Genomic DNA, 27,718 nt, shown 5'->3' on the forward strand with positions numbered 1-27,718 from the left:
ACTTTGGTTTATCCGGAGGTTGTATGTCCGGAATACTCGATCTAACGGCAAAAATCAGGAGCCGTTTTCTATAAGCTTTTTTAGTTCTCATTCTTTTTTTCCCCCCCAGTCAGGCACTGCAAGGTCTGTATCTATAGCAACAGCTTCAGCTAGAGACGCTTGCAGCTGCAACCGACTCTTTAGAAGCTGTTGCTAAGCAACAGTGTTTGTTGTCAGATACGGAGATGAAAACCTCTATGCTTCAACATTAACTTTGTATGTCCGGCAGTTTTGATAGATCGGCAACACGCCGGTCCCGGATATCACAAAGTTTCCTGTATACTTCTAAAGTCAGGATGGTGTGTGACTTGGAGGGGAACTTGGAGGTGGTGGTGTTCCCATTCGCCGTGTGGTGATGGTACTCCCACAGTGCTGTTAGGTAGGGATTTCCAGGATTTTGACCCAGCGACGATGAAGGATCGGCGATATACTTCTAAGTCAGGATGGTGTGTGACTTGGAGGTGGTGGTGTTCCCATGCAGCTGCTGCCCTTGTCCTTCTAGGTGGAAGAGGTCGCGGGTTTGGGAGGTGCTGCCGAAGAAGCCTTGGCGAGTTACTGCAGTGCATCTTGTAGATGGTACACACTGTAGCCACGGTATGCCGGTGGTGGAGGGAGAGTGAATGTTTAAAGGTGGTGGATGGGGTGCCAATCAAGCGGGCTGCTTTGTCCTGGATGGTGTAGAGCTTCTGGAGTGTTGTTGGAGCTGCACTCATCCAGGCAAGTGGAGAGTATTCCATCACACTCCTTACTTGTGCCTTGTAGATGGTGGCAAGGCTTTGGGGAGTCAGGTGGTGAGACACTTGCTGCAGAATACCTAGCCTCTGACCTGCTCTTGTTGCCACAGTATTTATGTGGCTGGTCCAGTTAAGTTTCTGGTTAATGGTGACCCCCAGGATGTTGATAGTGGGGGGATTCGGCTATAGTAATGCCATTGAATGTCAAGGGGAGGTGGTTAGACTCTTGCTTGTTGGAGATAGTCATTGCCTGGCACTTCTGTGGCACGAATGTTACCTGCCACATCAGCCCAAGCCTGAACGTCGTCCAGGTCTTGTTGCTTGCGGGCATGGACTGCTTCATTATCTGAGGAGTTGTGAATGGCGCTGAACACTGTGCAGTCATCAGCGAACAACCCCATTTCTGACCATATGTTGGAGGGAAGGTCATTGATGAAGCAGCTGAAGATGATTGGGCCTAGGACACTGCCTGGAGGAACTCCTGCAGCAATGCCCTGGGGCTGTGATGATTGACCTTCAACCACCACACCATCTTCCTTTGTGCTAGGTATGATTCTAGCCAGTGGAGTGTTTTCCCCGATTCCCATTGGCTTCAGTTTTACGAGGGCTCCTTGATGCCAGACTCGGTCAAATGCTGCCTTGATAAGAACATAAGCAATAGGAGCAGGAATAGGCCACTTGGCCCCTCGAGCCTGCTCTGCCATTCAATAAGATCATGGCTGATCTAGGGCTCAAAGGCACTTCCCAGCCCACTCCCCATTAACCTTCACTCCCTTACCTTGCAAAAATTTGTCTATCTCCACCTTAAATGTATTTAATGACCCAGCCTCCACAGCTTTCTGGGGCAGAGAATTCCACAGATTTACAACCCTCTCAGAGAAGATGTTCCTCCTCATCTCAGTTCTAAAAGGGTGACCCTTTATTCTGAAACTATGCCCCAGAGTTCTAGATTTCCCCATGAGGGGAAACATCCTCTCTGCATCTACCCTGTCGAGCCCCCTCAGTATCTTATATTTCGATAAGATCACCTCTCATTCTTCTAAATTCCAATGAGTATAGGCCCAGCCTGCTCAACCTTTCCTCATAAGTCAACCCCCTCATCTCTGGAATTAACCTAGTGAATCATCTCTGAACTGCCTCCAATGCAAGTATATCCTTCCTTAAATAAGGAGGCCAAAACTGTACGCAGTACTCAAGGAGTGGTCTCACCAATACCTTGTACAGTTGTAGCAGGACTTCCCTCTTTTTATACTCCAACCCCCTTGAAATAAAGGCCAACATTCCATTTGTCTTTTTGATTACTTGCTGTACCTGCCAGCTAACTTTTTGTGTTTCATGCACAAGGACCCCCAGGTCCCTCTGAACTGTAGCATTTTGTAATCTCTCTTCATTGAAATAATAGTTTGCTTTTTATTTTTCCTGCCAAAGTGGATAACCTCGCACTTTCCCACATTATCCTCCATCTGCTAAATGTTTGCCCACTCACCTAGCCTGTCTATATCCCTTTGCACAACTTGCTTTCCCATCCATCTTTATATCATCCGCAAACTTGGCTACATTACACTCGATCCCTTCATCCAAGTCATTAATGTAGATTATAAATAGTTGGGGCCCCAGCATCAATCCTTGTGGCACCCCACTAGTTACCGTTTGCCAACCAGAAAATGACCCATTTATCCCGACTCTCTGCTTTCTGTTAGTTAGCCAATTCTCTATCCATGCTAATATATTACCCCCAACTCCGTGAGCTCTTATCTTATGCAGTAACCTTTTATGTGGCACCTTATCGAATGCCTTCTGGAAAACCAAATACACCACATCCACTGGCTCACCCTTGTCCACCCTGCTTGTTGCATCCTCAAAGAACTCCAGTAAATTTGTTAAACATGATTTCCCTTTCCTAAAACCATGCTGACTCTGTTTGACTGCAGTATGTTTTTTTAAATACCCTGCTACTGTTTCCTTAAATGAAGGACTCCAGCATTTTCCCAACGACAGATGTTAGACTAACTGGTCTATAGTTTCCTGCTTTCTGTCTCCCACCTTTCTTAAATAGGGGTGTTACATTAGCGATTTTCCAATCCACTGTCAATGGCAGTCACTCTCACCTCACCTCTGGAATTCAGCTCAAAAACAAAAGTTTTGCATCACAAATTCTCCTCGTTCTGTACAGGTTAGTAAATTTATAAAGAAAGATATTTAAAGGCATAAATTTGACAGGAAAATGTCAGTTAAAAGCTTGTTACAGATGAGAACAAGATGATATCTATAATCATACTTTAAAGATGAGGCAAAAAAAAGAGAATGCAGACAATTAGAGACAATTCTTAATTCGTTAGCAGATAGTTTAAAGGAGAAAACAAAAAGGACTGATAGGATGAAAGTCTGTCATTTATGGTTCATTAGTGAAAGTAGCTTGATAGTCTCAATGCTGAATAAACAGCATTAAGGCAGCACACTACTAGGAACTCTGAATAAGCCATAAATGTGTAGGAAATGGGCCCAATCATGCTGATGGTACAGCAGGGGTGAAGGGATAATTACTAGTCCTAGCCCCTTTAGGGCTACCCCGGATCATTTCTCAGACGTTCACTTTCAACTAAAGTTTGAGGTAGCCGAATCCGAAAGACGCTTAATTGGGTCTAAAGGTCCGGACTATCTCTCCCTAAAAGAAAGGAAGGAACAACCTGAAAATGTTACCATCCTCCAGATAGCACTTTTAATAAGTTTAGCTAGACTTAACATTCCAGATATTATGAAGGTCTGGAAAACTCCCCAGAATTCTGCAACTCCTCACCAAAGAGTGTACTGAGATTGCGTTTGAGAGTTTTTGATACAGAAGTCGAGACAATTCTAAAAATATATAGATTTATTAAAGAACCAACATGTAATTTACAGTTGGAGAGTCAATTGCAACATTAACAGTTCCAAAGAGAAAGCTTACAATATTATCAGAGAACCTTACTTTCAAATCTTAACTTCGCTACAGTTTTACAGTTCTTAGTGTTCTACAGGATATCCACCAAAATCAAATAGCTTTGATCCCCGAGGTAAAGAGTTGGAGACTTAGAGAGCTGCCTCTGAAGCCGAGAATCGCTTTGCCTGATTAAAGCGAGTCTACTATCCCATTTGAGAGTTCAATATTTATACCCTTTTCCAGTGGTATTTCCTTTAAGGTTTTCTGCTGATGCAAGCTAATTATCTCGTCATTTTTCTGCTGATCTCTGCAAATCTTACTGCCAGACTCGTGTCTCATCTCAAGGTGTCCTAATTTACCATATAAAAAAGTGACGGCAGGTGTTCCTTACTTTGTCATCTTTACGAGGGCAGATGTTCCTTTATGTGCTTCTTTACTAAGTGCAAATTAGAACACCTTATCCATGGTGAACCATTGTTTTGTTCCAAAAAGTTCAGCCTGTTGGAGCCCTTAACCTTCTGTTTCAATAAGGTTATTTATTCAGTGTCAACAACTACCTTATCTCAATAGCCAGAATGCTCTCACAGCTATTTCATAGTTCGGTTTCTAGATTTCCAAACCCAGTTTGTCATGTTTTAATAAGGCCAGAATTCTTTCATAAGATGGTGTATTTTTCTGAATAGGTTTTATGGCTTATTCCCTCACAGGGGGGTGCTCACCTGTTGCTGCAAGCATTAAAGATGACCTTTAATGATTTACATATCACAACTGAACTCATTCATATTACAGACTACTTCTTGTGGTGCACATTCAGTGCTATTCTAAATGGCAAATATTTTTGTAGTAAAACGGTAAAATCCATCAGTATTGGGTACCAACTCATCAGATTATTTATTGACATTTGGCCTTTTAGAAATGTTAGGTTACCTCCTGTAGATATAGTCTTCATTCTCTGAAAGAAGTTCAACCACTTATTCCATCACCTAATGCAGGGGAAAACTCCTTTGATAAAATTACACTGAATTTTTGTCTGTCTGACCTCTCACTGAAGTCTCTAACTGGGAAGGAGGAGGTATTTAAGTAGCAGTTGCAGCATGCAATTATTTTTCTCCTCGTTGCCTAACTTACATAAAGCCTCATAGGGTGCAAAACGAAGTCAATCAACTCTTGAAAGTGATGAGCATCGAGCAGCATTAATAGAAGATTTAGAAGCCATAGTCAGTATAACTTTCAGGCTTTGCTGGATCTCTTGAACTTGATCATTGGCACGTTGGGAACGATAGCATGGTGGTTATGTTACTGGACTAGTAATTCAGAGGCCTGGACTAATGATCCGAAGACACGAGTTCAAATCCCACCACGGCAGCTGTGGAATTTAAATTCAGTTAATTAAATATGGAATAAAAATCTAGCGGATTGTCTGGTTCACGAATGTCCTTCCTTTAGGGAAGGAAATCTGCCACCCTTACCCGGTCTGGCCTACGTGTGACTCCAGATCCACATAAATGTGGTTGACTCTTAGCTCAGTTGTATCAAACAGTTGTCCAGCCTTTGGCCCTCCATTCACCATGACATTTCTGTAGTTAACGATCTGCTCAACCATACCCTCACCACCACCTTTGCTGCCCTAGTCCCTGCTAAAACAAGGGACACAGACTTGAACGGATATGGCGGACAACTGGTTTAGCCATTCACCGCCAGATATGGCTGGACCACAAAGCATTATCAGGTGCTGCTCGCGTCTGCCAAAATTGCTCACTATTCCCGAATCATTCTGGAATGCAAAGATAAACCCAGGCTTCTATTCGCCACAGCTAGCTGTCTTCTTAAACCCCTCTCTCCTGTCCCCTTCCCGCCTCGGGGAGGCGGGTCCCAGTGCGGGTTGGGTACCCACCTCCTTTGAAACTGGCATGAGGCGGGCGGGATGGGTTCGTGTCCCCCGATTTCAGGATTTTAACCCCCCACACGCCTCCAAGGCCCAATGAAAATCTTGCCCATTGATTCCATCCCTCTCCCTAACATCTGTCTGATCTGAACCACACCATTCGCAACCTTGGTGTCATATTTGACCCCGAAATGAGGTTCCGACCACATATCTGCTACATAACTAAGGCCGCCTATTTCCACCTCCATAACATCGCCCATCTCCGTCCTTGCCTCAGCTCAGCCGCTGCTGAAACCCTCATCCATGCCTTTGTTACCTCTAGACTAGACCATTCCAACGCACTCCTGGCTGGCCTCCCACATTCTACCCTACGTAAACCTGAAGTCATCCAAAACTCTTCTGCCCGTGTCATAACTCGCACCAAGTCCCATTCACTCTTCACCCGTGCTTGCTGACCTACATTGGCTCCCGGTTAAGCAACGCATCGATTTCAAAATTCTCATCCTTGTTGTCAAATCCCTCCATGGCCTTGCCCGTCCCCATCTCTAATCTCCTCCAGCCTCACAACCCCCCCTGCTGAGATATCTGCGCTTCTCTAATTCTGCCCTCTTGAGCATCCCTGATTATAATCGCTCAACCATTCATGGCTGTGCCTTCTGTTGCCTAGGCCCCAAGCTCTGGAATTCCCTGCCTAAACCTCTCTGCCTCCTTTAAGACGCTCCTTAAAACCAAGCTGTTGGTCACCTGCCCTAATTTCTCTATGCAGCTCGGTGTCAAATTTTTTGTCTTACAACACTCGGGTGTAGCACCTTGGGATGTTTTACTACGTTAAAGGCGCTATATAAATACAAGTTGCTGTTGTTGCTGCTAGGAAGAATAAGCACCAGACTCTGACATGGCAAAGGCATATCCAACCTAGTCTTCCTCACCATCATCTGGGGATTTGTGCCAAAATTGGGAGCTGTCCCACAGACTAGTCATACTCTCAATCATAACTCTCAGCCAACGTTCCAGGCTACCCCTGGGTATGTCCTGTCCCACCAACAGGACAGATCCACCAAAGGTTATATAGAGTCGGGAAGGAGTGGCCCTGGGAGTCATCAACATCGATTCCAGACCCCATGAAGTCTAATGGTATCAGGTCAAACATGGGCAAGGAAACCTCCTGCTGATTACCACCTATCACCCTCCCTCAGCTGAGAATCAGTACTCCATGTTGAACACCACTTGGAAGAAGCACTGAGGATAGCAAGAGCACAGAATGTGGGGGACTTCAATGTCCATCACCAAGAGTAGCTCACTACTGACCAAACTGGCCGAGTCCTGAAGGACACAGCTGAGGCAGATGGCGAGAACCAACTCGAGGGAAAACCCTACTTACCTCGACCTCACTAATCGACCTGTCGCAGATGCATCTGTCCATGACAGTATTGGTAGGAATGACCACCGCATAGTCCTTGTGGAAACGAAGTCCCGTCTTCATACTGACTACACCTACCATCGTGTTGTGTGGCACTCCCACTGTGCCAAATGGGATAGATACAGGACAGATCTATCATCTCAAATCTGGGCATCCATAAGGTGCTGTGGGCCATCAGCCACAACTAGGGTTGCGAAGGGGTGGAAAGTTTCCGGTAAATTTCCGGAAATTTTCCACGGGAAGTTTAGCTTGGGAATTTTGCCCAAAAAAGCATATGCTAGCATAATTTCTTTTGTATTTTTTTCATTTTTTCCACCAGGTCCTCTCTTAAAATTACTAACAGAGATGGAATCTTAATTATTGAGGAATTTCTTAATCAATATATATTTATCTTCTTACTTGGCTTGTTTTTAATTAAAAGTTGTGTGTGACTGAACAAATGTGTCCTGATTGGTTGGACGAGTGGATGAGCGATTAGCTCCCTCAATTGGTGATGTAGCATCATGCGTGCACAGGTCATGCTTCCATCACATGGAGCATCAGGAAAAATGTACTCACCCTGTTGCAATCGTGCTGATCGACCGCAGTTCGACACAGAGACGAATGCCCTTTATTTCTCTGCACAGAACAATGCCACGTTTACCGTCGGATGTGTGGAAGCACTTTACCCCAGGCATTAAAGATGGAAAGACTGTGTACATGTGCAAACACTGTACAAAGCCATATGTAAAGAATGCCACAAAGATGCAGCAGCATTTATCCAAATGCAACAACTTCACTTAAAGCTCACAGCAGTCAGCCCAGAGTTCCTCTGCTTCCATTCAAGAAGATGATGGTTCACATTCAGCATCAGGCTCCTTATCATCAGCAACTCCTGGCCCACTTGGAAGGTTCTTTGATACAATGGATAACCATAGCCAGAAGAATGCAGAGCAGTGCCTTGCACGAGCTGTATACGCGACAGGCTCACCGCCAATGTGTACTGGAAGAGATTTTTCAATGTTATTCGCCCTGCGTACTGTCCTCCCACCAGACATGCTTTGTCTACTTATTTGCTGGAGGCTGAGTATAACAAAGTCCAAGGAAAGCTCAAAGAAACGATAGAGATGGCAGACTGTGTTGCAGTTATCTCAGATGGGTGGTCAAATGTGCGAGGGGAGGGCATCATAAACGACATCGTCTCCACTCCTCTCCCAGTGTTCTTCAAGAGCACAGACACGAAGGACAACAGACACACACATTGCTGATGAGCTGAAAGCGGTCATCAATGATCTTGAATCACAAAAGGTCTTATATATTAATGATCTGGACGAGGGAACTAGATGTAATATCTCCAAGTCTGCAGATGACACAAAGCTGGGTGGGCGTGTGCGCTGTGAGGAGGATGCCGAGAAACTCCAGTATGATTTGGACAGGTTGGGTGATTGGGCAGAAGCATGGCAGATGCAATATAACGTGGATAAATGCGAGGTTATCCACTTTGGTGTCAAAAACAGGAAGGCAGATTATTATCTGAATGGCAATAGATTGGGAGAAGGAGAAGTGCAACGAGACCTGGGCGTCCTTGTGCACCAGTCACTGAAGGTAAGCATGCAGGTGCAGCAGGCGGTTAAGAAGGCAAATGGTCTGTTGGCCTTCGTAGCGAGAGGGTTCGAGTACAGGAACAAGGATGTCTTGCTGCAGTTGTACAGGGCCTTGGTGAGACCACATCTTGAGTATTGTGTGCAGTTTTGGTCGTCTTATCTGAGGAAGGATGTTCTTGCCATGGAAGGAGTGCAGCGAAGATTCACAGGCTGATACCTGGGATGGCAGGAATGATGTATGAGGAGAGATTGGGTCGATTGGGCTTGTACTCGCTGGAGTTTAGAAGAATGAGAGGGGATCTCATTTGAAACTTATAAAATTCTAACAGGACTAGACAGACTAGATGCAGGAAGGATGGTCCCGATGGTCAGGGAGTCCAGAACCAGGGGTCACAGTCTAAGGATAAGGGGTAAGCCATTTAGGACAGAGATGAGGAGGAATTTCTTCACCCAGAGAGTGGTGAACCTGTGGAATTCTCTACCACAGAAGGCAGTAGAGGCCAATTCATTAAATATATTCAAGAAGGAGTTGGATATATTTCTTAAGGCTAAAGGGATATGGGGAGAAAGCAGGGACAGGGTACTGAATTTGGATGATCAGCCATGATCACATTGAATGGCGGAGCAGGCTCAAGGGGCCGAATGGCCTACTCCTATCTTCTATGTTTCTATGTCTTTGCAGTAGTTACTGACAATGCTGCGAATATGAAGGCTGCTTGGGCTCAAGTGGAGGAGGCCTACCCTCATATTACATCTATTGAGTGCGCAGCTCATGGGCTCAACCTGCTCCTCAAGGACATCATGGGTTTGAGAACCATGGAAACACTGTACAAGAGAGCCAAGCAAGTTGTTAAGTATGTCAGGGGGAAACAGGTAGTTGCAGCAACCTACAACTCCAAGCAAACAACAAAGAACAAGAAAACCACACTGAAGCTGCCCAGCAACACTAGATGGGGTGGCGTTGTCATAATGTACAACAGCCTTCTGGAGGGTAAGGAGTCGCTGCAAGAAATGGCAATATCCCAATCTGGGGATATGGAAACCACCATCAAGAAAATACTGCTGGATGATGTGTTTTGGGAGAGAGTGGTTAGCAGCCTTAAACTACTCTCACCAGTAGCATCTGCAATTGCTCAGATTGAAGGAAATGATGCTGTCTTGTCAGATGTTCTCAGGCTTTTTGCGGATTTAAAATAACAAATCAGCATTGCTCTAGCCACATCCCTGCTGCTCAAAGCAGAGGAGAAGGCAATTGTTCAATTCATAAAGACGTGTCAAGAATTTTGTGTCAAGCCGATTCATGCTACAGCATACATTCTGGACCCAAAGCATGTTGGGAGACCAATACTTTCTGGAGAACAGATCAACAGCGCTTAGTGTGATTTCTACCTTCTCACGTCACCTCAATGTGGACGTGGGCAAAGTTCTGGGTAGTCTGGCAAAGTTCTCTACCAAGCAAGGTCTTTGGAATGGGGACGGGATATGGGAATCATGCAAGCATATCAGTGCACATACCTGGTGGAAGGGACTTTGTGCATCTGAGGCCCTGTCACCCATTGCATCGGTGATACTCCAAATCTCACCTTTATCAGCGGCCTCTGAACGAAACTGGTCACTTTTTGGGAATAGGCATACAAAGGTGCGCAACAGGCTAACTAACGAGAGTGGAGAAACTGGTGGCTATCTGGGCGAACCTACAACTTATTGAGCCAGATACAGAAGTGTCCACCACACAGCTAGACAGTGACACAGAGGAGGAAATGGACACGTCAGAGCCAGAGTCAGAGAATCAGGAGGAGCAATGATGAGTAGAAGATGAGGGAAAAAATAGGGCCCATTAGGGACAAAAGTGGCAATCTGTGTGTGGAGCCGGAAGATGTAGGAGGGGTTCTAAATGAATTTTTTGCATCTGTTTTCACTATGGAGGAGGACGATGTAGACATAGAAATAGAGCGGGGGGACTGTGATATGCTCGAACATATTAACAACGAGAGGGAGGAGGTATTGGCGGTTTTAGCAGGCCTAAAAATGGATAAATCCCCAGGCCTGGATGAAATGTATCCCAGGCTGCTGTGTGAGGCAAAGGAAGAGATTGCGGGGGCTCTAACACATATATTCAGGACCTCTCTGGCCACAGGGGATGTGCCAGAGGACTGGAGAACCGCTAATGTAGTACCATTATTCAAGAAGGGAAGTAGGGAAAAATCGGGGAACTACAGGCCAGTGAGCCTAACATCAGGGGTAGGAAAATTATTGGAAAAAATTCTGAGGGACAAAATTAGTCTCCACTTGGAGAGACAAGGATTAATCAGGGATAGTCAGCATGGCTTTGTCAAGGGAAGATCATGTCTGACTAATTTGATTGAATTTTTTGAGGGGGTGACCAGGTGTGTGGATGAGGGTAACGCAGTGGATGTGGTATACATGGATTTCAGTAAGGCCTTCGATAATGTCCCGCACAGGAGACTGGTCAAGAAGGTAAGAGCCCATGGAATCCAGGGGGCCTTGGCACATTGGATACAAAACTGGCTTAGTGGCAGAAGGCAGAAGGTGATGGTCGAAGGTTGTTTTTGTGACTGGAAGCCTGTGGCCAGTGGGGTGCCACAGGGATCGGTGCTGGGTCCCTTGCTGTTTGTGGTCTACATTAATGACTTGGATATGAATGTAAAAGGTATGATCAGTAAGTTTGCGGATGATACAAAAATTGGTAGGGTGGTAAATAGCGAGGAGGGTAGCCTCAGTCTGCAGGACGATATAGATGGGTTGGTCAGATGGGCGGAACAGTGGCAAATGGAATTTAACCCGGAAAAGTGCGAGGTGATGCACTTTGGGGGGGACTAACAAGGCAAGGGAATACACAATGAATGGTAAGACCCTAGGCAAGACGGAGGTGCAGAGGGATCTGGGTGTGCAAGTACACAGATCCCTGAAGGCGGCGGAACAGGTGGATAAGGTGGTAAAAAAGGCATATGGGATACTTATATTCTATGCCTCGGCTAATGAAGGCAAGAGCAAGGAGGTTATGATGGAGCTGTATAAAACACTGGTTAGGCCACAGCTGGAATACTGTGTGCAGGTCTGGTCGCCACACTACAGGAAGGATGTGATCGCTTTGGAGAGGGTGCAGAGGAGATTCACCAGGATGTTACCAGGGCTGGAGCGCTTCAGCTATGAAGAAAGACTGGGCAGATTGGGTTTGTTTTCCTTGGAGCAGAGGAGGCTGAGGGGGGACATGATTGAGGTGTACAAAATTATGAGGAGCATAGATAGGATGGATACTGAGGAGCTTTTTCCCTTAGAAGGGTCAATAACTAGGGGGCATAGATTCAAGGTAAAGGGCAGGAGGTTTAGAGGGGATTTGAGAAAGAACTTTTTCACCCAGAGGGTGGCTGGAGTCTGGAACTCACTGCCTGAAAGGGTTGTGGAGGCAGGAACCCTCACAACTTTGAAGAAGCATTTGGATGAGCACTTGAAATGCCATAACATACAAGGCTACAGGCCAAATGCTGGAATATGGGATTAGATTAGACAGGGCTTGATGGCCGGCACGGACACGATGGGCCGAAGGGCCTCTATCCGTGCTGTATAACTCTATGACTCTAAGACTCACGAGTAGAAGACTCAAAGGGACAAAATAAGGACAAATTACAGGCTAAATAAGCTGACGCTCTTTTTATTTTATTTTGGATGGGTCTTTTTTGTGGGGGTTCAATAAAGTTCAAAATTATAACCTAAATAAAGTTTTGAAAGCCTGTTTTTATTTGTATGGAACAGTATGTCTATTTTGATGACAAAGATAATATAAGAGTCAGAGACAAAAACCATCAGTGTGCAAAAAAACTCCATGGAAAGTTTCCTCTTTTAAAAATTCCCAGAATTTTGCAACCCTAGCCACAACAGAATTGTATATCAACACAATCTGTAATCTCATGGCCTGGCATATCCCTCACTCTACCATTAAGCCAGGGGACGAACCCTGGTTCAATGAGGAGTGTAGAAGAACATGCACCAGGCGTACCTAAAAATTAAGTGCCAACCTGGTGAAGTTACAACACAAGACTACATGCATGCTAAACAACAGAAGCAACATGCTATAGACAGAGCTAAGCGATCCCACAACCAATGGATTAGATCAAAGTTCCATAGTCCTGAAACATCCAGTCGTGAATGGTGGTGGACAATTAAACAACTAACAAGAGGAGGCGGCTCCATGAATATCCCTATCCTCAATGATGGCAGAGCCCAACAGGTGAGTGCAAAAGACAAGGCTAAAGCATTTGCAACCATCTTCAGTCAGACGTGCCAAGTTGATGATCCATCTGTCTCCTCCTGAGGTCCCCACCATCACAGAAGCCAGTCTTCAGCCAATTCAATTCACTCCACGTTAAAACAAGAAACAGCTGAGTGCACTGGATACAGCAAAGGTTACAGGGCCAGACAACATACCAGCTGTAGTGGTGAAGACTTGTGCTCCAGAACTAGCTGCATGTCTAGCCAAGCTGGTCCAGTACAGCTACAACACTGGCATCTACCCCACAAAGTGGAAAATTGCTCACGTATGCCCTGTCCACAAAAAGCAGGACAAATCCAACCCGGCCAATTAACTCCCCATCAGTCTACTCTCAATCATCAGCAAAGCGATGAAAGGTGTCGTCGACAGTGCACCTAATTGCCTATAACCTGCTCAATGTTCAGCGCCAGGACCACTCAGCTCCAGACCTCATTACAGCCTTGGTCCAAACATGGACAAAAAGAGCTGAATTCCAGAGGCAAGGCGAGAGTGACTGCCCTGGACATCAAGGCAGCACTTGAACGAGTGTGGCATCAAGGAGCCCTAGAAAAACTGAAGTCAATGGGAAACAGGGGGAAACTCGCCAATGGCTGGAGTCATACCTAGCACAAAGGAAGATGGTCGTGGCTGTTGGAGGCCAATCATCTCAGCCCTAGGACATTGCTGCAAGAGTTCCTCAGGGCAGTCACCTAGGCCTAACATCTTCAGCTGCTTCATCAATGACCTTCCCTCCATCATAAAGGTCGGAAGTGGGGATGTTCACTGATGATTGCAGTGTTCAGTTCCATTCGCAACTCCTCAGATAATGAAGTAGTCTGTGCCTGCATGCAGCAAGACCTGGACAACATTCAGGCTTGGGCTGATAAGTGGCAAGTAAAATTTGCGCCACACAAGTGCCAGGTAACGACCATCTCCAACAAGAGAGAGTCTAGTCACCTCGGTTTGATAATTAACAGGATTACCATCACCCAATTACCCATCATTAACATCCTTTGGGGTGGGGGGGGGTGTCACCATTGACCATAAACTTAACTGGACCAGCCACATAAATACTGTGGCGACAAGAGCAGGTCAGAGGCTGGGCATTCTGCAGTGAGTGACACAGCTGCTGACTCCCCAAAGCCTTTCCACCATCTACAAGGTGCAAGTCAGGAGTGTGATGGAATACTCTCAACTTGGCTGGATGAGTGCAGCTCCAACAACACTCAAGAAGCTCAACACCATCCAGGACAAAGCAGCCCAGTTGATTGGCACCAACATCCCGCAACATGCACACTAATTGGGAAGTCCCGCGCAGGCCGCTCACCAGCTGTTAACGCTGGAAAAGATACCGCGCAGCAAATTTAAAGGGGCTGCGCACGAAAAAAAAATTAGAGGGAACATTGATTGGCACCCCATCCACCACCTTAAACATTCACTCACTCCATCACCAGCATACCGTGGCTGCAGTATGTACCATCTACAAGATGCACTACAGCAATTCACCAAGGCTTCTTTGACAGCACCTCCAAAACTCTTGGCCTTTACCACCTAGAAGGCGCATGGGAACACCACCACCTGCAAGTTCTCCCTCCAAGTCACAAACCATCCTGACTTGGAAATATATCACCATTCCTTCATCGTTGCGAGGTCAAAATCCTGGAACTCCCTCCCTAACAGCACTGTGGGAGTACCTTCACCACACAGACTGCAGCAGTTCAAGAAGGTGGCTCACCACCATCATAAGGACAATTAGGGATGGGCAATAAATAACGACCAGGAAGGAAGGGGAGGTGGGGTGGCTATGTTAATAAAGGAAGGAGTCACTGTAATAGAGAAATGATATTGGGTCAAAAGATCAGGATAATGAAACAGTTTGGGTGGAGGTAAGGAATGATAAGGGAAAAAAAACACTAGTGGGCGTAGTCTATAGGCCTCCGAACAGTGGCAACTCTGTTGGACGGAGTATCAATCAGGAAATAGTTGAGGCTTGTAATAAAGGGAACATCTATAATTATGGGGGATTTTAACTATCATATTAACTGGACAAATCAAATTGGGCAGGGCAGCCTTGAGGATGAGTTCATTGAGTGTATTAGGGATGGGTTTCGTGAGCAGTATGTAACTGAACCGACCAGGGGGCAAGCAACCTTAGATCTGGTTCTGTGTAACGAGACAGGATTAATTAAAAATGTCCTAGTAAAGGATCCCCTTGGAATGAGTGACCATAACATGGTTGAATTCCATATTCAATTAGAGGGTGAGAAAGTTGGATCTCAAACAAGCGTGCTAAGCTTAAATAAAGGAGGCTATGAAGGTATGAGAGCGCAATTGAGTAGAGTGGATTGGGAAAATAGATTAAAGGGTAAGACGATACATGATCAGTGGTGTACATTTAAGGAGTTATTTTACAACTTCCAAAAAATGTATATTCCACTGAGAAAAGGGTGTAAAAGAAAAGACAGCCATCCGTGGCTAAGTAAAGAAATTAAGGATAGTATTCGACTAAAAACAAGGGCATATAAGGTAGCCAAGTCTAGTGGGAGGATAGAGGATTGGGAAAACTTTAAAAGACAGCAAAAAATAACAAAAAGATTGATTAAGAAAGGGAAGATAGATTATGAAAGTAAATTAGCAAAAAATATAAAAACAGATAGTAAGAGTTTTTATAGTTATATAAAAAGAAAAAGGGTGGCTAAAGTAAATGTTGGTCCCTTAGAGGATGAGACCGGGAAATTAATGGTGGGAAATATGGAGATGGCAAAAACACTGAATGAATATTTTATATCAGTCCTTACAGTAGAAGACACTAAGAATATCCCAACACTGGACAAACAGGGGGGTAAAGGGGGGGGGGGGGGGGGGGGGGAGGAGCTAAACACGATCAAAATCACTAAGGAAGTGGTGCTCGGTAAAATAATGGGACTCAAGGCGGATAAATCACCTGGACCTGAGGCTTACATCCTAGGGTCTTGAGGGAAGTGGCGGTAGGGATTGTGGATGCATTGGTAATAATTTTCCAAAACTCCCTGGACTCTGCAATGGTCCCGGCAGACTGGAAAACTGCTAATGTAACACCCTTATTTAAAAAGGGCAGTAGACAGAAGGCTGGAAACTATAGACCGGTTAGCCTAACATCTGTGGTGGGTAAAATTTTGGAGTCCATTATTAAGGAGACAGTAACAGGACATTTGGATAATCATAATTAAATAGGACAAAGTCAGCATGGTTTTATGAAGGGGAAGTCATGTTTGACAAATTTGCTGGAGTTCTTTGAGGGAGTAACATATAGGGTGGACGTAGTGTATTTAGACTTCCAAAAGGCATTTGACAAGGTGCCACACAAGAGATTATTGCTTAAGATAAAAAATCACGGGATTGGGGGTAATATTCTGGCATGGATAGAGGATTGGCTATCTAACAGAAGGCAGAGAGTTGGGATAAATGGTTCATTCTCAGACTGGCAATCAGTAACTAGTGGTGTACCGCAGGGGTCAGTGCTGGGTCCCCAACTCTTTACAATCTATATTAACGATTTGGAGGAGGGGACAGAGTGTAACATATCAAAGTTTGCAGATGATACTAAGATGGGAGGGAAAGTAGTGAGTGAGGAAGACATAAAAAACCTGCAAGGGGACATAGACAGGCTAAGTAAGTGGGCAGAGATTTGGCAGATGGAATACAATACTGGAAAGTGTGAGGTTATGCACTTTGGCAGGAAAAATCGTAGAGCAAGTTATTATCTTAATGGCAAGAAACTGGAAAGTACTGAAGTACAAAGGGATCTGGGGGTCCTGGTGCACGAAACTCAAAAGGTTAGTATGCAGGTGCAGCAAGTGATTAAGGCGGCCAATGGAATGTTGGCTTTCATTGCTAGGGGGATAGAATATAAAAATAGGGAGGTATTGCTTCAGTTGTACAAGGTATTGGTGAGACTGCACCTGGAATACTGCGTACAGTTTTGGTGTCCATACTTAAGAAAGGACATACTTGCTCTCGAGTCAGTACAAAGAAGGTTCACTCGGTTAATCCCGGGGATGAGCATATGAAGAGAGGTTGAGTAGATTGGGACTCTACTCATTGGAGTTCAGAAGAATGAGAGGCGATCTTATTGAAACATATAAGATTGTGAAGGGGTTGGATCGGGTGGATGCGGGGAGGATGTTCCCGATGATGGGTGAAACTAGAACTAGGGGGCATAGTCTTAGAATAAGGGGCTGCTCTTTCAAAACTGAGATGAGGAGGAACTACTTCACTCAGAGGGTGGTAGGTCCATGGAATATGCTGCCCCAAAAAGCTGTAGAAGCTACATCATTACATAAATTTAAAACAGAAATAGACAGTTTCCTTGAAGTAAAGGGAATTAAGGGTTACGGGGAGCGGGCAGGAATTTGGACATGAGTCTAGGTTCGGATCGGTCATGGCTCTGTGGGTAGCGGAGCGGGCCCAGGGGCCGTGTAGCTTGATCCTGCTCGTATTTCGTGTCTAATTCTGTTAGATTCAGGAGATGGTTCTGTGATTGTGGATTGGCGGTTAGGATCAGATATGATCTTATTGAATGGTGGAGCAGGCTCGAGGGGCCGATTGGCCTACTCCTGCTCCTATTTCTTATGTAGAGACGCCCACTTCCCATGAATGAATAAAAAAAAGTCCTTTCCCCCAACCAACCAGGCTCCAGGAGCTATCAAAATAACTGCACAAGAAGGAATATTTCTTTAAAAAAGGACAGCGCTCTCGGTAATTTCTCCTCTCCCTTAAATGTACAATAGCAAATTTTGACTTTATGCGACAGAAAGAACATGCATTTACATAGCATCTTTCACTATATCCCAAAGTGCTTTACAGCCAATTAATTACAATGGTAACCACACGTCAAAAGTAATGTAGTGATACATGGTAGCCAATTTGCACATAGCAAGGTCCCATAAACAGCAACGTGATAAATGACTGTTAGTAATATTGGTTGAGGGAGAAGTATTGGCCAGGGCACTGGGAGAACTCCCCTGCGCTTCAAATAGTGCCATGGGATCTTTTACATCCAAATCAGACCAGAGGGGACCAAATGTCTCATCCAAAAGACAGCACCTCCAACAGTGCAGTATTCCCTCAATACTGCACTGAAGTGTCAGCCTTGATTATATGTTCAAGCCTGTGGAGTGGGGAGTAAACCCACGACCTTCTGACTCAGACTCGAGGGCGTTACCATTGAGCCAAGACTGACACCTACACAACTTTATGTGAAGGTTGAATAAATTAAGAATGTAGATTTCTGATTAGGTTACGTCTCATCAGTGGCTGTTAACGTCAAGTTTCACAATGGTTATTAAAAAATAACACTAGAGTAAACTAAAAATTTGTACTAAAGAAATTTAATTTTTTTTAGTTGCAGTTTTAAAGGGAACTTTGGAAAGCACTGGGATCATATTTACATTTACCACAAGAATTTTTTTTCAAGCGGGTCAGGGCTTCGCCTGTAAAATGCTGAGATTGGTCACCTTCGATTGCACTTGAATCTTTGCCGTCTGTTGTAAGTTTTGTCACGCAACGCGACTGTCTGAGGACACCAGAATCCCACTTTGGAGTTACTACTGCATAGCGTAGGAGCTCTTCATACTCATCCTTGTGGGGGAAAATAAAGAAACGCACTTAGCATTTATTTTTTAATACTATTACTTCAAAATAACCACATCTGATGCACTCAGGATAGAAAAGATTCACAGCAGAATTAACTTTAAACACAAAAGCAAAATACTACAGATGCTGGAAATCTGAAATAAAACAGATAATGATGGAAATACTCGGCAGGTCAGGCAGCATTCATGGAGAGAGAAACAATTAACGTTTCAGGTCAATGACCCAAGCAGTATTTCCAGCTTTTGTTTTTATTTTAACTTTAAATACAAACAGGCCAATTGCAACCACATTCATATTTTTACACCGTCTAGTTTTAGTACATTTTTATCTTTTCAGAGACTTTTTGAAGCCAAAATCTATGTTTTGATACCAGAGGGATCTTGCTACAATAAAGAAAAGCTTTTCTCAGGCAACTCATTTTCTAGGAGTCAGTTTTGGTCTTGGGTGGTAGAATTTCCTAAACATTTCAAAACTAAATAAGCCAATACAATATTACCACCATATGCACTTTATTAGTATCGGGTGGTATTTCAACTTTGGCAGGAGTGTAAAATGGCCAGTAGCAGGTCGGCTACCTGTTATACATCCTGCATAATATTCCTTTCCATAATGGGTAGACAATCTGCTACCACTCGATTTACGCTTTTGCCAAAGTTGAAAGTTATGCCCATAGTCATCAGTTGGTAACACATCTGGGCAATCTTCCTGTAATCTACTTAGTACTGTACTTCAGTAAGCTGTTGACTAGGAAGTCATTATACATAGTCATCAAATTTGGAGAGTTTAACTTTGGTCACTCACTTAAAACTTGATTAATGCATAATATAACACAAGAGCTTAACTTCAAGCAATTCTTTGAATACTGATACCTTATGGGCAATGTTCCTCCTAATTATTTTTTGGGTGTGCGGCCCCTATAAGAGGCTGCACAGCCCATTCACAGTTTCCTGCACGCGCAAAATTTAACTTTGAGAAAGCCGGTCCCAGGCTGTGCGGGAAACGTTGCTTATGGGCACGACACCCATCTAAAATGAGGAAAAAAAATCAAAAGCCTTACCTACCCCCTTTGGTTTTCAGAACACTGTCTCTTGTTCCACACACACCAAGGGCACGGATTCACAGTGACTAAGTTAAATTTCAGTTGCATTAAAAACGGTATTCTGGAATTTTTATTGGTGTTTTGTGGATTGATTTCATGACTGTTCATCATTTTGTAAAAATTGTAAATGAGTGGAAGAAAAAGGGCAAAACGAGAGATATGTCAAGGTCCTTGTTTTCATGGAAAGCCCAGCAGGATGTTAAAGATGGATAATTTATATGCATATTTTATAAGCCAGGCCACATGAACATCAGGCATTAGAAACAAAAAACACAAGTTCCTTCAAGTCTCTGATTATGGGTCCTTGTTAAATATAGTCTTGAGATTCTTCACTTGCAAACTTATTCTACTGAATTCAAAATTCTACCCTTTTAATTTGTTTCTTTCAACATTTTTTTCCTTATCCACTCTCTTTTCAATACCAGTCAGTAAAACTGAAACTGTTAACTGGTCATCAGCTAGCAATTATATCTCTAATTGTGAATGATTAGATATTGTCCAGTTGACTCTGGTTTTGTTTGTCATAGTAATAAAACAGATGTGGACCAATGAAGAATATCCCTCTCTCCTGATTTCTTAATGGCATGCACAGAACACTACATTAGTGCCAGTTACAGTCAAAAAAAAATTGATATAAAAAGAATGTAGTAAGGTCAGTCACATAAAGCCCTCCAGCAGGTGAATGCAAAAACACTACAATAATGACCAAAAAGGTTAGGATTTACAGAGTACAAATACTCATGTGAGTTACGAAAAATAAAAAAGGGTTCAGAGTGCAGACTTTTGTTTTGAAAACTCATGATTTGATAAACCATATAAAATGCCATTTCAAATATCTGTTCAAATTTAGTGGAAATTTCATAATTGGAATAAAAAGTAAAAATAAAAATGTTGTCTGCAATCTGAATATAGCTTGTATTTAAATTCAACACACACTATCTAAAGTGTGGTATAAGGAATGCACAAAGACATGCAATGTACACTTTACGTCCCATTGTACCTCTGACTATAGCTCTCTATATAGGCTTGTAATCGCTAGCATCCATTGTATATGCTTTTGAACATGGAGGTTCAGTTTTTGTTCTGCTGTACATGATCACTGCAAATTCATACTCTTATTATAGTTAATTGTGGAACATTCTACATGTGATTTAAATTACCATCAATACAAGGTCCTCAGGATAAATGGAAAAAAACACCTGTTCATTTAACGAACGGAGAAAGCAGGACACAAGAAAAGATTCAGGAGGCCAATGTCCAACAGTTTTCCGTAACATTATGTATATTTAGGAAATGCATTTTGGATTTATGCATTAAACTAGCCAATCCTTGGAGGGTCTACAGTACCTCATTAAAATCTAATGACTGGAAGTTAAAAGTCAGGAGTTCCCAAACACAGAAGGCCCAGACTAAATACACAAAGATTAAAATGGCCTCAAATTTTATTAGAGTTATTTTCCCACAACTCAAAACATAATAAATGTTTCCAATCTGATTCAATCTACTTGCTTGACCATATTGTGGCACCCCATGAACTTTCAGAGCAATCATACCTAGAAATTAGAAAACTGTTGCTCAAATGTATGTATATGAATATAGAACAAATGTAAGAAGTCACACAACACCAGGTTATAGTCCAACAGCTTTATTTGAAATCACAAGCTTTCAGCGCGCTGCTCCTTCGTCAGGTGAAGTGGAGAAATGCGTAAAGACACAGCTTATACAGTCAGAGAATAATGTCAGATGTTTACAGGTAATCTTGCCAACTGCCATTTATCACACCTCGGCAGAGAGATAATCACAGCAATCAAAGGTGTGAATGGTGTCCAAACAGGTCAGTCAGGAAAACATTACATCAAAGAACAATGAGGTGGGGTCACAAGGGATCAAATATTGCAGATGCTGGGGTCTGTATGAAAAACAAAAGACAAAAAACATTTTTTTTTTTTGCTGGAAATCACAGCAGGTCCGGCCGCATCTGTGTAGAGAGAACCAGCCAACAACGACTCGAGTCTGGTCGACATTGGCTTGTTCTCTCCACACAGATGCGGCCGGACCTGCTGTGATTTCCAGCAAAAAAAAATGTTTGTGTTTTTCATACAGACCCCAGCATCTGCAATATTTGACCCCTTGTGACCCCACCTCATTGTTCTTTGATGTAATGTTTCCCTGACTGACCTGTTTGGACACCATTCACACCTTTGACTGCTGTGATTATCTCTCTGCCGAGGTGTGATAAATGGCAGTTGGCAAGATTACCTGTAAACATCTGACATTATTCTCTGACTATATAAGCTGTGTCTTTATGCATTTCTCCACTTCACCGGACGAAGGAGCAGCACTCCGAAAGCTTGTGATTTCAAATAAAGCTGTTGGACTATAACCTGTTGTGTGACTTCTTACATTTGTCCACCCCAGTCCAACTCCAGCATCTCCACACCATGAATATAGAACAGACCTCACCAGTTACAGTAGGTGCGTTTGTGGGAACGCAGTTGCCAGTATAACGTAGCACTACACGCCGTCGTCAGTCATCAGCATCCGCAGCTCCCTGAAGGAGCCTCCTTACTGTCGGACCCTAGACTTATTTCAGTCCTTTCCAGCTTTCCCCCTTCTCCTCTGGAGTTGTTGCTCTCCAGCACCCAAGGATCTGTCTCTGTAGTGCCTCAAATGAAATCGGACCAAAGGTTGCCTTTTTACTATCCTTTTATCATCTCACATGGGAAGCATAGCTCAATAATAAACAGCAACAGATACTAAACAGCGATGCTTCTTAATCCAAAGAGCGACAAGCAGACCCTTCACCGGGTCAGAGGAACTGGATTTCATCACCAATAGCGTCAGAATAGAAACCAGAGTTTCAGTAGATATTTCTTTAGGATTTTAATTTTCAAGCATATTGCAAATAGGGTGCTGCAAAGAGAGTACTGTTTACCCTCTGAAGCCCCACAACCGTTTTATACACACACAAAAATAATGGAGAAAACTGATGTACGTTTTCACATGTACTTCACTCACACAATATCACAGTAAGCACAAGAGCAGATCAAAGGCTGGGTCTTCTGTGACAGTTGACTCACCTTCTGACTCCCCAAAGCCTTTCCACCATCTACAAGGCACAAGTCAGGGGTGTGACGGAATACTCTCCACTTGCCTGGATGAGTGGAACTCTAACACACAGAAGTTTGACACTATCCAGGACAAAGCAGCCCACTTGATTATCACCCCATCCACCACCTTAAACATTCAGTCCCCCCACCACCGGCATACCGTGGCTGCAGTGTGCACCATCTACAAGTTGCACTACAGCAACTTGCCAAGGCTTCTTCGGCAGCACCTCCCAAAACTACGACCTCTACCACCTAGAAGGACAAGGGCAGCAGACCCATGGGAACACCAACACCTCCACATTCCCCTCCAAGTCACACACCATCCTGATCTGGAAATATAATCGCCATTCCTTGATCGTTGCTGGATCAAAATCCTGGAACTCCCTCCCTAACAGCACTGTGGGAGTACCGCCTCCACACGGAATGCAGCAGTTGAAGGCGGCAGCTCACCACCACCTTCAAGGGCAATTAGGGATGGAAAATTAAACGCTGGCCTTGCCAGCGGCGCCCAGATCCCATGAATGAATAAAAAACTGAAACATCACTTCCTCACTTTTGAATTCACACCTTTGAGATAAAGGTCAACATTCCATTAGCCATGTTTGATTACTTTTTGTAACAGTGCACTAGCTTTTAGTGATTTGTGTACATGGATACCTAAATCCCTTTGCTCCCTCATAGCTCCTAGTCTCTCCAAAGCAGATAACCTCATACTTCACCACATTGAATTCCATCTGCCATTGTTTTGCCTACCCACATAGACTACCCATGCTGCAACTCAGTGACCAGGGCAGCAATTCCTCCCAACATTTTTAAGTTGATAGATTTAAAAAAGGAGACAAGTTTTGGTTTTAACATGTACAATGTAGAAGGCACGGAGAGCAAGGATAGAAAAATACTCCCAACCATTTTTTGTAACAAACCCCTCCACTTCACTACACAGAGCATATAAATATTGGATGACCTATGAAGAGCACACACTAGGTAGAAAATAGCAAGCAAGATATATACCACTAAAGACATTAGGCAAGCCAATAAACAGTGCACAACTGACTATGCTCCACACAACTTGATGCAAAATTTTGCAATAAGATAAACAACCAAATAATCTTTTAGTGAGTTGGTTGAGAGATAATCTTGATCAGCACACCTGGGGTGGGGAGGGAAAGAGAACTCCCTTGACTCTTCTTCAAATAGTGCCATGTGATCTTTTACATCCATCTCAGTGGGCAGACGGGGGGCTCAGTTTAACGCCTCGTCCAAAAGTCAACACCTCTGACAGTGCAACGCTGCACTAAGCGTCAGCCTAGATTATGCGCTGATGTCTCTGGACTGCGGTTTGAAATCGCTACCTTCTGAAGCGAGAGTACATTAATTTAATAATTCTTTTCAAAAAGATTAATTGTGATGTTATACAGCCAACTCCTTACAAACACAGCTTTATTTGGTAATCACAACTAAACTACACTGCAATGAATAAATAGCAAATGCGCCTGGAAAACCGATCAGAAGATATATGCTCAAATTTCAACTTACTTATCATTGCTGATTTCAGTGTTATATGACAGTTGGCACTAAGTAATAGCATACTGTTGCCTTGTTTTGTAGGCTGCAGAAAAAATATCCCATCATCTATTGTTCCTGAAAGCACTAGTGCAAATTCATGCAGACAACTGACTGAGTCAGGATGTATACTCCTCGTTATTGATGAGATATGGCCAGCAGTACCACAAGTGTTACTAATGCTCAAGACATTTCCAGAAGCAGTTATATTTGCGACTAAAAAAATGTATCAATCTAGAAGGCTTATATAGATCGACAACAAAGTTGCAGACACAGCTGCTCCCCATGTATTCTGGGACGACGACAGAAGATGGGCCAGGCGATGTTAGAAGCACGAATATGTGTCAGCAAATTCCAATATGGAGCACAACTCTGCGAACAATGATGGTTGGCATGCAAGAGCACCATATCTTACTATCTGCAGTACATACAGTATCATAATGTTACAGCTAAAAGCATGAGAGATTTATGTTTCTTTTAAATATATACAAATTATGCTTATAACTGCTTTATCTCCAGTACCTAAACATGAAATTCCTCCTCCCTACCTGCAGATCAGACGAGACTGAACTACCCCGATCTGAATCTTTAGGCAATACAGGGCTGGAAGTCCTCTCTTCATCGGAGGACATCTGCACAAAAGAGAGCAATCAATCAATTGATTTAAGTACTGGCCTAGGCCCAGAAGAAAACAATTTCATAGAATTTCAATAACATCGGCTTACTATTCCGGTCTCCCTGTGACCTGGGAGATCTTCATCTTGCTGACCTCAGTTTAACCCCAACCGATATTATGCATAATTTGCTTTTTGCAGTCACGGATACAAATAGATGGCTCGCTGTAGACACAATTCAACCGATCTGTTCACCATTGTAATTTTATTAAGGATATGCAAATTGCTTGGATTCAAACTGACCCTTTAAGGTGCATTTTTTCTTTAAAAAATTTAAAGAGCACACCAACAGTGTTGCTTTTTTTTTTTTAAAAAAAGGACTATTACAAATAACTGAGATAAAACATGAAGAATTTAAACAGGGTCACTTCCAGATCACTGAAATCAAGATCTACTATGTTAAAATCTAGTCAAGTACCTAAAAATAAATTGGACTTTAAAGACCCACTACATCAATATTCATATCCTGGAGACTTTCCTAGTTCAGAATGGATCACTCCAGAAGTTTGGTCACTTGCCCTTTTACTCTAATGGAATTCACATGACAGCAGCCGTGCAACATACTAATTTAACAAAATAGTCTGTGTGGTGTATGTGCCTTTAAGAGCAATTGTGGTGTATGTGCCTTTAAGAGCCCCAGGTGTGCGTAATGCCGGTAATTGCCACTTGGGCTTTATAAGCCTGTGTATTGTGTATATCCTTTAGAAACCCCCCCCAGACTTGCTTAGTAAATACCTATGAACCAACTCCTGTCTTCAGTGTCTTTATCTACACACGGACACTACAGTGGCGGCGAAGTGGAAACGGACTTACCTGCAATTCGGCAGCACCTCAAGGACATCGATTCCTCCAGCGTCCAGAAGACTCAAGGAAGTAAGAGAAACTGTGGTTTCACCAGCTGGCCAAGCTGGTGACAGGTACTGCGCTAATCCTTCCTGGGCGTCAGGCTGGAGCTCCAGCGGCGGGCTCTACAGCTGAGACAGGCAGCGAAATCGGAGGCAAGCAATAACGGACTGGGAGGGTGCACTCGAGAGACGGCCGGCGCGGCAAGCAGGTCAGCGTTTAGACCTCCGTCGGGAACGAGTCTCCAACAGTGAATAAACGGAAACCACAGTAAAACAGCGTTGTTATCGGTAGCAGCGGCGGGAAAGCGCGGGAAGCGCCATATCGTTGCTACAGAGAAAAAAAAAGCGCGGGAAGCGCCATATCTTTTCTGAAATGCCTAAATCTGGTAATATTGAGGCTTTTGATGGCGAAATAGAAGATTGGACCACATACGTGGAAAGAGTAGAGGTTTATTGCACTGCAAATGGAATAACAGATGAAAAAAAAGCTTCAGTACTTCTGAACTTAATGGGCGCGAAGACATACGGGCTGTTACGAAATTTAATCACTCCAGCCAAACCAAAGGACAAGACTTTTAAAGAAATTGTTGATACCCTGCAGGAGCATTTAAACCCAACACCGCTGCTGATAGCGGAACGATTCAAGTTCTTCAAGAGAAATCAACACAAGAATGAAAGTAACGCTGATTACCTAACCGAATTAAGAAAGCTATCAAAGTACTGCCAATTCGGAGCAGGACTATCGGATTATCTTCGAGACAAATTTGTTTGCGGTCTCTTAAGTGAAGGAACACAAAAAAGACTGCTTTCTGAAAAAGATTTAACATTGGACAAAGCTTTCAGTATGGCTGTATCATACGAAGCAGCAGCAAAAGGAGCAGCAGAGATACAACAAGAGACACAGGACTTCGGCACCCATAAAATGACACAGGAGTTCGGAAGATGTTATCGCTGCGGCAGATCCACCCATAACCAGAGGGACTGCTGGTTCAAGGGCAAAGCATGCAGGCAATGTGGTAAGATTGGACACATTGCACGGGTATGCCAATCTGGACAAAATAAATCCACTGACAGAAAACAAAAAATCAATAAAGAAAAGTACAGGAAGGTACAAATGATGACGGACAATAGCTCCGAAGACCAGAATAGCGATAGCGACTCCGGAAACAAGAGACTAAGCTGTCTCAAATTACATAATGTACTTGCCAAAGAGGATTACCAAACCATTTGGGTTACCCTCACAATAGCAGGGTCCCCAGTTAAAATGGAGCTAGATACAGGATCAGCTCTAACCGTAATAAATCGACGAGATTACGAGAGGCTATTTTCGCATATACCTCTAAAAGACACATCCATTATCTTAAAAACATATACGGGGCAGAAAGTCTACCCCAAAGGAAAAATAAGGGTGCCTGTGGTATACAACGGCAAAGAAATACAAAAGTTGTGTTTATACATTCTACAAGATGGTGGTCCACCGTTGTTGGGACGTGAATGGATAAGGAAGATATGTTTAGACTGGCACTCCATTCAGGCACTGACGGTGACCAGTAAGGAAAAAAACAATGATGACATCATACCTGAACGATTAAAAGACATCTTGGCCAATGCCAAAGAAGTGTTTCAAGAGAAACTAGGAACCTTGAAAGGCATCACCGCCTCAATAAAAGTGGAAGATACAGCAATTCCAAAAATTTTTAAGGCAAGACCGGTGCCATACGCAATACGTCCGGCAGTCGAGGCAGAGCTGAAGAATTTGGAAAAGGCAGGCGTATTATCCAAAATAGATTGGAGCGAATGGGCAACACCCATCGTTCCAGTCATGAAAAAAATTGAAAAATAACTCTGAGGAACAGAAAAAAATTCGCATCTCTGGGGACTTTAAGGTGACTGTAAACCCGGTCCTTCACACGGTACAGTATCCTCTTCCGAGGATAGAAGATAT

General features: G+C 43.6%; 1 protein-coding gene across 3 annotated transcripts in view; it reads right to left on the reverse strand.

Annotated features, from left to right (window-relative positions):
- Positions 1 to 27,718, reverse strand: part of poc5 (POC5 centriolar protein homolog (Chlamydomonas)) — a 128,985-nt gene that overhangs the window by 93,330 nt on the left and 7,937 nt on the right. For all 3 annotated transcript variants that reach the window (XM_085990629.1, XM_085990637.1, XM_085990646.1), the window contains exons 2-3: positions 24,803 to 24,886; positions 18,344 to 18,467 (exon numbers count right to left, since the gene is read on the reverse strand). In XM_085990629.1, coding sequence (XP_085846755.1) covers positions 18,344 to 18,467; positions 24,803 to 24,886 — 208 coding nt within the window. The remainder of the gene's footprint in view (positions 1 to 18,343; positions 18,468 to 24,802; positions 24,887 to 27,718) is intronic.

The sequence above is a fragment of the Somniosus microcephalus genome, chromosome 1 (assembly GCF_052327205.1).
Source record: "Somniosus microcephalus isolate GS21.2 chromosome 1, FLI_Smic_1.0, whole genome shotgun sequence".
NCBI classification, from domain to species: Eukaryota; Metazoa; Chordata; class Chondrichthyes; order Squaliformes; family Somniosidae; genus Somniosus; species Somniosus microcephalus.